The following is a 12,175-nucleotide window of genomic DNA, read 5'->3' as shown; positions in this document are numbered from 1 at the left end:
TAATATGATTATTTTCATTTAGCTTGGGAAAATGAATCTATGGTAGTAATTGAATGAAGGCACCAAAGGAACATCCAGAGGTTACAAAGCTTATGCAGTGCACAGAGCTCGCCATGGGAGCAAAAATTTTGAAAGGAAGCGGGTAGTAAGGAGCACTTGGTATTGTCCTCGACTGACCTCCTGAGGACATTCAAAGCACTGACACATTTCTTAAGGAAGAAACATTATTGAAGGAAGCATTCAGGACCTCTAGTTCATGTTCACATAGGGTCTTTCATTTCTATTGAAATCTGAAATCAAAGTACAAATATATATTCTCTCTCTCTCTGTCTCTCTCTCTGTCTCTCTCTCTCTCTCTCTGTCTCTCTCTCTCTCTCTCTCTCTCTCTCTCCAGACAGAATGCTATGGTGACCTCTGGTTCATGTTCACATGAGATCTTTCTATTGAAATCTGAAATCAAAGTGCACGCGCGCACACACACAATTCTATTGAAATCTGAAATCAAAGTACAAATACACACACACACACACACACTTCAGGCAGAATGCTACGGTGCTTCCAATTCTGATATGCTGCAAATTGCATCATGTGTGTCATCTGCAGCCCCGCCAAGTGAAACAGGGCAGTTTTGTTTTCTGGATGGCTTCAGAGATGGGGGAGAGACGATCTGCAATTCTGTAATCATGGCTATGATCTGCCATCTCTGAGTGTGTGTTGTTAGGGTTCACCCTGTCCACAGTGTCTACACTTCTCTTTATTTGATGTGCTGTTTGTTACTAGGCCTTCCTTAGGGCCAAATCACATACTACTTTAAATTTGTTACTACATCTTTTTTTTTTTTTTAAGGAAACATGGATTTTAGAATGGGCAAGGCCTCTGATTCTTATCAGCACCCTTTGCCAGTACGAAAGGTTTGAGGATCCAGATCAGCCCTGTTACACACACACTAGACTAACAACAGCATCGCTGCTAGACAAAGATTTAGCGTAATGTCTGTTTTTGACCTTAGCTTCCTCTCCCCTTTACCAGATTCACTGTATTCTGTGAAAATTTCCTAAACATCTATATACATACCTTCTCTATGACTAGACTGAAGTAGTAGAAACCGGGTCACTGGGCATATGCAGCTCTTAAAGGCAGAAATGTGAATCCATAAAGGTTGAACTGTCTCACCACTCTGACTGGCAGATCTTTTCTAGCCTTACTACTTGAGATGTTTGAATTGGTGAAATGCTTAAAACTGGGTCTAGGACAGCCTGTGCATCACCATTAATGTATGCCCCCTGCTGAGACTAAAATGTTGGTGATTCTAGAAATTGCTTCATTGTACTTCTTCCCTTGCTGTTTCAGTTTTAGAAATATTACATATTTTGTTGGTTTTAAAAATTTATAGCATTAAGAATAAATGTTATCCTTAACTGGAGATGTCAATACCAAGCTTGTCAATAATCCTAATGCCTTTGTACCTATTAGCCAGAATACTGGCAAATGAGAGCAGGTTTCTTCTTTCTGATTAACTGGGTAGAACATTTGCTGCATTTTCTGGCATCTCTATGATTCAGAGGACTGTAACCTTACTTTAAAACATCCATACAGAAAACTGAAGGTTGGAATGTTGAAGGAGAAGGCCTGGAACATCAACAGCTAAATCTTCTTAGACTGCCTGTATAAATGGACCCTGGATATGTTGGGTGCTGAGCTGTCAGGCCAGGTATCACCCACATGTGTGTCCCTTTATACCCCCACAAGTAAATGGGCTAGAAAGTTCATTATTTGCAAAATCAAAACTTCCTTGAATATTCAAAGAAAGGGCCTAGAAGCCAGGAAGTCCTCTAAAGCTTTCCCTAGCTATGTTTCTGGGAATTTTAGAATTAACACTGTACGTTTGATTCGATCAGCATGTATAATGCTGTGTTCTGTGACTGTGAATGCTTAAGAAGTGTCATAAGCGTTCCTATTTCCAGAACTGCGACCCAGACAAATAGTTTTGTCTTGAGTTTAGCATTGTGCCTACATCAGTTAGAATAATCTCACAAAAAACTCTGCTACTTGCTGCCAATCATCTGTTCCAATCTTTCTCTTTTTCAGGAGCTAGACTATCAGAAGAGACGTGTGCGGGAAGTGGGTGATAGATTCGTCCCTGTCATGAGTGATTTTATCACTGTAGCCAGTTTCAGTTTTTCAGAGCTGGAAGATCTTCTGAATGATGCAAGGGATAAGGTAGGAGAGTACTTTTTCAGAGGCTATTTTCTAACATGTTATCTCATGCCCCTGTGAGAAATAGAAGTGAAGGCAAGCAATTTCATCAAGTGCTGACATAAATAAGATGCTTTAAGTTGCAAATGATGCAGAGCAGGGCTGGACAACTGGTCACCTTCTATATAATGTGAAGTACAGCTCCTGTATTCCCTTTTCAGCTCCTGTAATCCCTGTACTTTGGAGCTGATAGGAGCTAGAATTTAAAGCATCTGGAGAAGACCATGTTACATACCCTTTGTCTAGAGCAGTGATGGCGAACCTATGGCACGCGTGCCCAAAGGGGCACGCAGAGCCCTCTCTGTTGGCACGCAATTGGCCCAGCAGCCATGTGCATATTCAGAAAGATTAAGGGCACCAGGCGACAACATCATTCATTAGCTGCAACTCACCGAGCTTTCGCATGGCCGGTCAGTGAGCTGCCAGGGATTTGCATGGACTGTGATTTTAGCAGTGGTTTAAACTGCTGTGCTGCTGGGCTGGTTGATCAAAAGGCCGCCTGTTTGAGTCTGCGCAACCCATTGTGATTTTAGCAGAAGGTGGGAAATACACTCAGATACCTTTTTCAGGGCCAGCCAAAAGCTGGTGGTCAGTGGAACGTTGCCCCCTTGTGCTGGTGGTCAGCAAATTCAGGTTTTATTGCAGTGTTGGCACTTTGCGATAAATAAGTGGGTTCTGAGTAGCAGTTTGGGCACTCGGACTCTAAAAGCTTCACCATCACTGGTCTAGAGAAATTTGGACTGAGTCACAACACTCTGTGTGGGGCTGCCCTTGAAGATGGTTCAGAAGCTGCAGCTGGTGCAGAATACAGCAGGCAGATTAACTGGGACCCAGAGGTCCAGACATTTAATAGCTGCCTTCATTGGCTTTCTGTATGCATCCATTCCCAATTCAAGGTGCTGGTCTTAACCTATAAAAGCCCATGCAGCTTGGGAATTGCATTACCTGTTGGAACACCTCTCCTAGCCCTGATCTGTCTGGACACTATGCTCAGCCTCTGGGGCCTTTGCCCGGGTGCCAAGTCCATGAAAGGGTCAGAGAGTGACAACTAGTAGGAGGGCCCTTTCTGTGATGGCCCCCTATCTTTGGGACAACCTCCCTGCTGTGGCCCACCTGGCACCAAATTTGCCATCTTTTTGGTGCTAGGTTAAGACAGCCCTCTTTACAGTGATCTTTAAGACCTCCCTGTCATTTGAGGGCCTGACACAGTTAGCCAGGTCCCTTTCTTATAGGCTTGACTGGATCTTTCCCATTGTCTTTTCATTGTTTTAATGCTACTTTAAATTAATTCTTGTTAATGTTTTATCTATTATATTTTATTGTTTTGATACTTTGTTATAAACTGCCCAGAGAGCTTCAGCTACAGGCAGTATAGAAATGAAATAAACAACATCAACAAAACAGCAGCAACAACAGCAACAACCACCTCACTTTGTCTTTCAAGTACCATAATATGGCATGAATTTAAAGTATACAAGGGAGAATCTTCAAAATGCATACTAGGGCTTTGTTTTTATTAGGCCAACCAAAAAGGCACTTCTGAGTTTTCTAGAACTCTTTATCAGGCTAGACAGTAAACAGAAGAAAGGAAGAGGGGGCAAAGATGCTGGCTGGTGCTGAAGCCATGGAATGGGGCAGAGGCTGCAGACATGCAAGTTAGGCTGTAATAGGTACTGGATGGTTTCTGGCTGCACCCAGGACTGTTGCCAGGACTGACGGAACAATGGCAGTTGTTGCTCAGCTCTGTCTCCATCTTGGATAAAACACACACAGGTTCCCTGGCAGGCAGAAACAGAAATAGTGAGAAACTAGACAGTTTATATGGCTAAAACTGGAGATAATTTGGATGGTTGACTAAACCAAATTGGGAATCTTTGCTAGTAGTAATAAAAAAATGTACCCTGAGAGACCAAGAAACAGGCTTACTGGGAGCTTTATCACATAAAAGTCATGAGGAAAAAGAATAATTGAGTCTGTTGTTAATCAAAATTGCATGGCACTTTTTGCCTAGATTAGTGGTATTTAGCAGACCTGTTTTGATAAGCAAATATATCTACAACCTGACAGTCTTCATGTATCCTCCAGTTAACATTGGATAGGGTTGTTGTTGTTCTTATTGTCATTGTTCTCATTTTCTGGACTAAGTAGACAATGTTCCGGCTAACCAATGTAAGTTCAGTAGGCCCAAATGTGCTATTTATAGGTAAGCAAATAAAGGAGTAAAGAACAAAACGATAGTGATACTTAAATTACTGACAAGAGCTGTTTTAATGCATGGAGCAAGTGTTGCTTTTGTTCCAGGGTAAATATGTTACAAAGGTGGGTCAGGTATCAGTTTCCCACCTAGAGCAAAATGTCTTAGTGACTATTGGCAGGAAAAAGGCATGCAATGCTTACCCTGTCCCAAAAGCCAACTTGTAAAGCAGACCAGAGAGCAGTCCTTCCGTTTATTTGCTCCTGACTAAAGGTTGGCACTAAGCCCTCATTCTGTTGGGTGGGGAAGGAATATATAAGAAGAGGTTGTAAAGCAATGAGAATGTTTAAAAGAGAGCAAGTCAGAAGGCAAACAGGGTGTACCAATGGCTAAGCTGTCCTGCTTTGCTGGTTTGATAAACACAGGTAATAGTACCAACCTAATAATTTAGAGGAGCACATTTGGTAATAGTATGTTACCCCAGTGCCTTTTTTCTTTATGTAAGTAGTTTCAAAAGTGATGGCGTTCCACTGGCACTGTAACTGAATCTTAAGATGTCCTGATCTTCAGAGGCTGCAATTGAAGGCCACTTCACCTGCTAGAAGGGAAAGTCAGGACCTGATGTTCCTGCTACAAGCTGATCATATCACCTCATACACTTGCATGCTTCAGTCTGTTACCTTCAGAGACACATGCAAAGTGTCTCTTCCGTGGCAGGTTGAAGTTGTGCATGATGCCTGTGCTCAGCGATATTTTGGAGGTCCACAGTACCCTTACTCATGTGTTACACGACCCTGTCACATTGCATCTTTGACCACTAGAGGCCACTTTTCTCTGCCCTACTAATCTTGTTCTTTAGCATTTGATGGTGTTGCCCCTGATCCTTGCACTTGGCATGTTATCAGTTTGTTACATGTTTTTGCTGCAAACAACTGGGAGCATGGTTCCTGCCTTTCTGTCCCAAGATATAGAAGGGAAGCCTGCTAGAGAGCACAAGTGATGTTTGCAGTTGCCAAGACTCTCCAAACTCTGTCTTGAAGCTCAGATCATCTTGTTTCTGTGTTGAGTTGCAACCTGTTTTTTGTTTCTTACAAACAGAGGAAGCACGCAACTTTAAAAAGTGTAACCCCTCAAAAAAAAAAAAGTATTTTTACGATTTAGTCCGTGACCTTTTGAAAAATACTCAAAGTTCAACATCAGGTTCAAGAGCAAATTTGAGTGAGAAACAAAAATGAAATTCCGAGATATCCCTGCTTTTCTGAGCTGCAGGTAATTTAAAGGAAGTCTTCAGGACAGCTGCACTATCTGTCCAGTGTTACTCTCACATGGTTACTACTATGTGGGTCTCAGTTTTGTGCTTTGAATGCAGCATATTTGTCCAGTGGCTTAATTCAGCCCTGCTATCCTGTATCATGAGGTACCACCCTCTTTGTCTTAGGTTGTTTCTGTTCTCCTCTTGACCTTTTAAGCTATCACCATCTCTTCTCCATAACACTGTCTGCTTTTCATGGCTGAACTGGTTTGCCTTGCAGCGTAACAAACACAAGCTCATTGCAAATGCAAAGGAGGATTTCCATTTTAAAATGGGGAAGTGGAAATGTTATAAAAATGAAAAGTACACACAGTGTTTTATCTGGCTTTCCTCAAAATTAATGTCTTTTTATCTTAAAACAACAGGGCTGTTATTTCAAGCTGTCAGATGTCTGTCTTGAAAGCCTTGGTTAATATAGTATTGGCTTGAATACTGTGTTACATAGTACTTTGCTTCCCAGACCCTTCACTTTTTGTTTGGTTTCTCTTCATTAACAGGACCTTTGTTCTTGGGTTGTTTTCTTGCTTCTATTTCTGTCTGGACCTGGTGGCTTAAGGGAATAAAATCTATAACCAGCAAGCAAAGGGAAGAATGGAGGAAGCTAGCCAAAATTTACAATCCTGTGAAAAGACCTGGTTTTAGTGGAAATGTTACCTGTTGACTGAGTTCAGTTTCTTGGGTAACAGGGGGGGAAAAGCCTCATACATCATATAAAAAAGTATGTAGCCACATTGAAAGGTCCCAGGGCCTTAAGCTTACCTGGTCTGAAGTCTCATCACTTTCTATCTTAGTAGCTTACAGTTGAGGATCCAAATTATTTTCTACTTGTGATTGCACCTGAAATTTACATCACTACAGACAGTGTGGATGTTCAGCTCCTCACGCTTGGGCGGTTCCTTGCATTCAACACTTTCCCATTACCTCTCCTGTTGTATGGCAGTAAAACTACCATTGGCCCACTGAAGACAATCAGTTATGTTAACTTGACATACCAGGGAACTCCTGAATTGTGTCCTCATGGCAGAGGCGTTATGGTAGCTGAGACTTTACTTAGCATAACAATCTAGCACAGGGGTGGAGAACATCTTACTGTCCAGATGTTGCTGCCCCCCAGTACCTGTCAGCCCCAGAAGCATAGCCAGAATACTGGGAGTTGTATTGTAGCAGCATCTGGAGGGGTGGGACACTCTCTTATAAGGAGTCAGACCATGGGTCCATCTAGCCCATTGCTGTTGTCACAGCCTGGCACTGGAAGAACACAGGTTCATTTGGAGGGGCACCCAGGTCTGCACCCTGGTCAAGCCCCCCCCCCCAAATGAGAGTTTTCTACAAAACGAAAACCAGTGTGGTGTAGTGGTTAAAAGTGCAGGAATGGAACTAAGGAGGTGTGGGCTTAAGGCCCCACTCAGCCATGAAACCCACTGGGTGGCTTTGGGCTGGTCACTGCTCTCAGCCTAACTTACCTCACAGAGTTGTTTTGGGGAGAAAATGACAAGAAGAGGAACCTTTGGAACTACCTTGGGTTCCTTTCAAAAGGAGTAGAGGGAGAGTTTGCCAGCATCTTTTGGGAACATGCATTCCTGTTTGTCATTGGGGTTGTGAATGGGGGTATTTCTGAGTGATTTGCACACTGAAACAAAATTCCCATGCCATATTCTGATTCATCACCAAATATATGGAAGCATTGGTGGCCATGCTTACATGTATGCTTCAACCGCTATTAAGTTTTACCCATTGTGTAGTCATGCAGAAATTCTTTGTGAAGAATTTTCACTATCTGTTTGAAAGCTAATATACATGACAAAAATCATGGTGATCAGAACATGAGTTGCATAGGTATGTGCAGATCAAGAACATCAGACAGCAATTGTAAGAATTCGCCATTTTTCAGCCAGGTTGCATCTAACGTGCAGCCGTGCAGATGACACTTGGCATGACAGTTTTGCAAATTCAAAACTTTAAAACATGCACAAGGTTTAAAATCCCATTGCTTCTCAGAAATGCACCACTTCACACCTGAGCTGCATGTGCACAGAAGTAAATATGCAACTTCTTTAGTATCCCTTCTTCATAGAAATTGATCTGCAGCCTTCCATGAGCTCCTTCCTCTCACATTATAGGTTCATAAGAGGTGTTGTTATGTACTGTCAAGTTGTGTCCAACATATGGCAACCCTATGAATTAAACCTCTCCAAAATGTCCTGTCCATGACAGCTCTGTTAGCCTCCTTTATGGAGTCAGCCCGTCTCTTATTTGGTTTTCCATTTCTTCTGCCACTGACTTTCCCCAGCATGATTGTCTTCTCCAATAAGTCTTGCCTGAGATGTGACAGCTTCAGTTTTGTTATTTTTACTTCCAGGGAAAGCTGTGGCTTGATTTGATCTAGGGCCCACTTGTTCGTCTTTCTTTCAGTCTAGGGTATTCACAGATATTCAAATGCATCAATGTTCTTCCTGCCAGCTTTTTTCATTGTCCAGCTTTCAAAACAGCCACTTGTTTGTTTCATTTTTATACCACCCAATAGCCAAAAGGCTGTCTGGCCAGGTAACAAAAGTTTTTAAAAAATACAAACAAAAACCAGATACACCATATAACGATAAAACATTAACACAGTAAAACCAATAAAACAACCACAGTATCAACAGCAAACCCACAACAACTGTAATTGGGGTTGGTAAATAGGTACAGCAGTAGTATGTAGTAAAATGCAATATTAAAACTAAAAATTAACTGTTAAAATACCTGGCAAACTAAAGGTTTTCACCTGGTGTCAAAAAGAAAAAGGGGTGGCATCAGGTGTACCTCTTTGAGGAGCTAATTCTATAAAGGGAGTGCCAAAACTGAAAAGGCCCTTCCTCTGCTTACCATCCTTCTTATTTCCGTTGGGGAGGCTCCCTAAGAAGGACCCCAAAAGAGGATCTTAAGACCTGGGTAGGTACATGAGGATGAGGCATTCCTTCATATAACCTGGCCCTGAGCCATTTAGGTTTCTAGAATGCTTGGAATTACAGTGGTGTAGATGATCTTGGCCTTGGTCAAAGATAAGACTCTGCTTTTTCACTGAGTCAACCCTTACTCTGCCTGGCCTAATAATGTTGCCACAGACTGGTTAGGGCTCTTTCCTGTCTCTCCCTGGAGATTGCAGGAATTGAACCCAGGGGCTGCACAATGCAGATTGTGTGCCTGCCACTGAACTGTGTTGACCACATTCAGGAACATTAACCTGAGCCAGTTGAGGTAATTGCAACTTACTATCAGACTTAAGGATTTCTTGAACATCTGTGTTGCTTGCCTAATTCATCCGGCTAGATGCTTGGGAAGAAACAAGTCTTGTATATGTTCTATTTAATATTTATTTCCACGTCTCCCTCGCAGCCACAGGGCATCCTGAGCAAGTGACTATTCTTTGCAGTGTAGATGTCCTGCCAGCTGCCTGAGCATAGCCACCTGTGGTTTTTTTACACCAATGAGGGGCCCAAAGAGAAGCAGCCTTAGTCATGTCCAGAGAAACACTGGGCCTGCTTAGACATGCTGGTGCATGACATTCCTTTTCTTTCTTAGCAACTCAAGTACTGTGGAACTGTTTCCATCAATGCTCTTTTCTTCCAGTCAGACCCCTCCTCCAGCTTTCTTGCTATCCCTAATGGAGTCTCTGCAGCCACGTAATTTCACTGGCAGGAGTCGCAGTGACTGTGTGCCGCTGTTCCACTCTCCTTCTCCTCGCTGAAACTACTTTACAAAATAAACAACTGCCTAAATTATTTGCTTTGGCTGAACAAGGCATCTAAGTGGAAAGTTTGGTGGTGGGAGGAGTGCCGGCATGGAACTCTCCAGGACTAATATATCACAAGATGAAGAACTGATAGCGGAGGGGGAAATTAATTTATTTTAACAAAACACATTTAGCTCTTCTGTATTATGAAAGAAAAGAAGAATGTGTTCCATGTTGCTGTGCTGCAACCCTCAGGCATAGGGTCAGGGTGTGACGGCAGATGTGGACTTCTCCTGGGCAAGAAAAATGCCTGAGCTCATTCTGGAGAGCTGAGTGGCTGGAGTAAGTGAACCAGACAGGCGGGAAGACATGGTAGCAGCAGGGAAGCATTACAGGAAGGGGGACCAAGAGCCATGAATGGGCAGAGAATCTGCTGGAAGTTGACCTGAAGCATTTCTTAGCTCACTCGGGAGCCAATGAACAAATAAGAGGTAGCAGAGTTCAGCAGGTTCTGGCCCAAGGAAGTACAGTACACTGCAGGGGTAAGAGAGATGGCCAGCAATCCTAGTATTACAAGTACAAACCAGTGAGTCCTAACACTGTAGAGTCATATGAAGATATATTTATGAATTCATGAAATTAAGCTTTCTATCCCAATTTTTACTAGGAGATCATCAAGCTTGACACTTCCATAGCATCCATGTCAGACAGAAGTCAAAGCCCAAGCTCTTAAAGACTTTTGTATCTAATATGTGTGTGGGCAGTCCCAAAAAAGGAACTGCAGAGTATGAATATAGTGAACAATGCCTAGATTAGGATTTTGTTTTTCAACATTGGTGGAATGATCACAGATTTAAAATACTCATAAACTTCATGCTTCCCTAAAGGAACTATTAGAAATCCTAACCACCAAAGGGCTCTTCCCAACTTCTTCCTGCCAGTCAGTGAGGCAATAACATTCTGTTTGTAACCCATCACTTGAAATCTTTTAAACATGAATGTGTGGTTCCCTCAGCCTACAGCATCCTACTTATTTGTACATCTGTGTCTTTCCTTTCTAGCTCTAATGGTCAGCTTTGTGTATTTCATCTTTTCCCTAACAGTATGCCAAAGCACTGAAGCATTTTGGAGAGACCGAGGGCAGGATGCAACCCGATGAATTTTTTGGCATCTTTGACACCTTCCTGCAGTCATTCACAGAAGCCAAGCAAGATCTAGAGAATATGAGAAAAAAGAAAGAGGAGGAAGAACGCAGGTCACGTATGGAAGCCATGGTAAGAACTTGAGAGCTTAAGTGGGGCAGGGCAGGGGCAAAGACTCTCCCAGTACCTTGGGAAATTAAAAGCAGTGTGTGCGCAGGCACAGTTCTTCCCACTGTGTCCCTGTGCACTTCTGCACACAGTTGAACAAGCCACCCTACACCTTTACTTGACTAGAGCCTGCTTGATCCTGGCTGCCTTTTGGCGTTTCCTTAAACACTGCCTGTGCATCATGCACCGGTTTTGCCCCAGGTACTGAATGTATTGGTGTTCTGTACACTCCGCCTTTCGATACTGTGATGTCCACAGTAAGAAAGGGAAAGTCTGCTCAGCAAGAGTACCATGCAGACAATAGAGAAATAGAGTGACTGTTTCCAATGCACAGTGTTCAGAGGAGAGGTTAATCCTAGGAAGGACCGGGTATCTTTGTAAAAGGAGGCATGAGGAGTACATGAAGAAGAAAGCTAAATAAGATGCCAAAAGATGATAAATGCCATTGTTTATCCTTAGTAACTTCTTATTTCACCTTCCCCAAGGCCAGACCTTCAGCCTTTGGCACTAGAAATGGCCTGGGATAGAAAAGCAGCTCTTACATTATTATCAGCAAGTCACAGCTCTTGACTACTGATTATTTTTAACCTGGTTTATGTTAAAGGTCTGGGCTGGGTCTGGGCTGTATATGCTTGTGTAGAACTGAAATTGTCAAAATCTTTTCCCTGCCCTTGCAATATTTATAGTCTTTATTCTGTTTACATTCTGGCTTTTCTTCAAGCAGCAGAGCAGAGTCTGCCCGTTTTACCTTTGCAGCAACCCTGTGAGATTGGTTAGGATGACAAATGAAGACTTGCCTCAGGTCCCTCGGTGAGCTTCACAGCTGGATGTGGACTGGGACTTGGATCTCCCCAGTCCAGTCTGGCATTATGTCAGGTTCTGGAGGACTGCTTAACAAATAGTCTGTCTTTTTAAGGTTCTGCAAGTGATATGGTAGGGTCAGTGATAACCAGCTGTGGGACAGGCATGTCAAAATCAACCACTTAAAAGTGCTGTGCCTTGGGAGCAGATGAGCGCAACAGTTCCCTCATGAATCCCTCATTCATGACAGAGGAATATGAAACAATTCCTCCTGCAGGTTTGAGGTAGAATCCTGAGGACTGGCTCTTCTGCATGGTGAACCAATACAGCCAGCCAGCTACCCAGTTGGATCAGTTTCCATGAATGTTTTTAGAAACTGATTAAGACCAGAGTATTGGTTCATTAAATCTATCTGAAGTATTATTAAGGTTCAAACAACCTGCCTAGAATCAGGAAGACCCAATTCAAATTTTAGTTGAGTGAGAGACTTACCAACTTGTGGTCTTGGGCAAGTGGGTCCCTCTCCCTCTCCCTCTCCCCCCCCCCCCCCTCTCTCTCTCTCTCACTCTCAGTTGCCTGTTCGTAAAAAG

The 12,175-nt window shown here is 42.9% G+C and overlaps 1 protein-coding gene across 10 annotated transcripts in view; it reads left to right on the top strand.

Moving 5' to 3' along the window:
• DAAM2 (dishevelled associated activator of morphogenesis 2) overlaps nucleotides 1-12,175 on the top strand; it is a 273,375-nt gene that overhangs the window by 250,977 nt on the left and 10,223 nt on the right. For all 10 annotated transcript variants that reach the window (XM_044442145.1, XM_044441957.1, XM_044442055.1 and 7 more), the window contains 2 exons: nucleotides 2,089-2,220; nucleotides 10,578-10,748. In XM_044442145.1, the coding sequence (XP_044298080.1) occupies nucleotides 2,089-2,220; nucleotides 10,578-10,748 (303 nt within the window). The remainder of the gene's footprint in view (nucleotides 1-2,088; nucleotides 2,221-10,577; nucleotides 10,749-12,175) is intronic.

The sequence above is a fragment of the Varanus komodoensis genome, unplaced genomic scaffold (genome assembly GCF_004798865.1).
Source record: "Varanus komodoensis strain SLA01 unplaced genomic scaffold, ASM479886v1 scaffold1, whole genome shotgun sequence".
NCBI lineage: Eukaryota > Metazoa > Chordata > Lepidosauria > Squamata > Varanidae > Varanus > Varanus komodoensis.
This window is presented reverse-complemented; position numbering and strand designations above follow the sequence as displayed.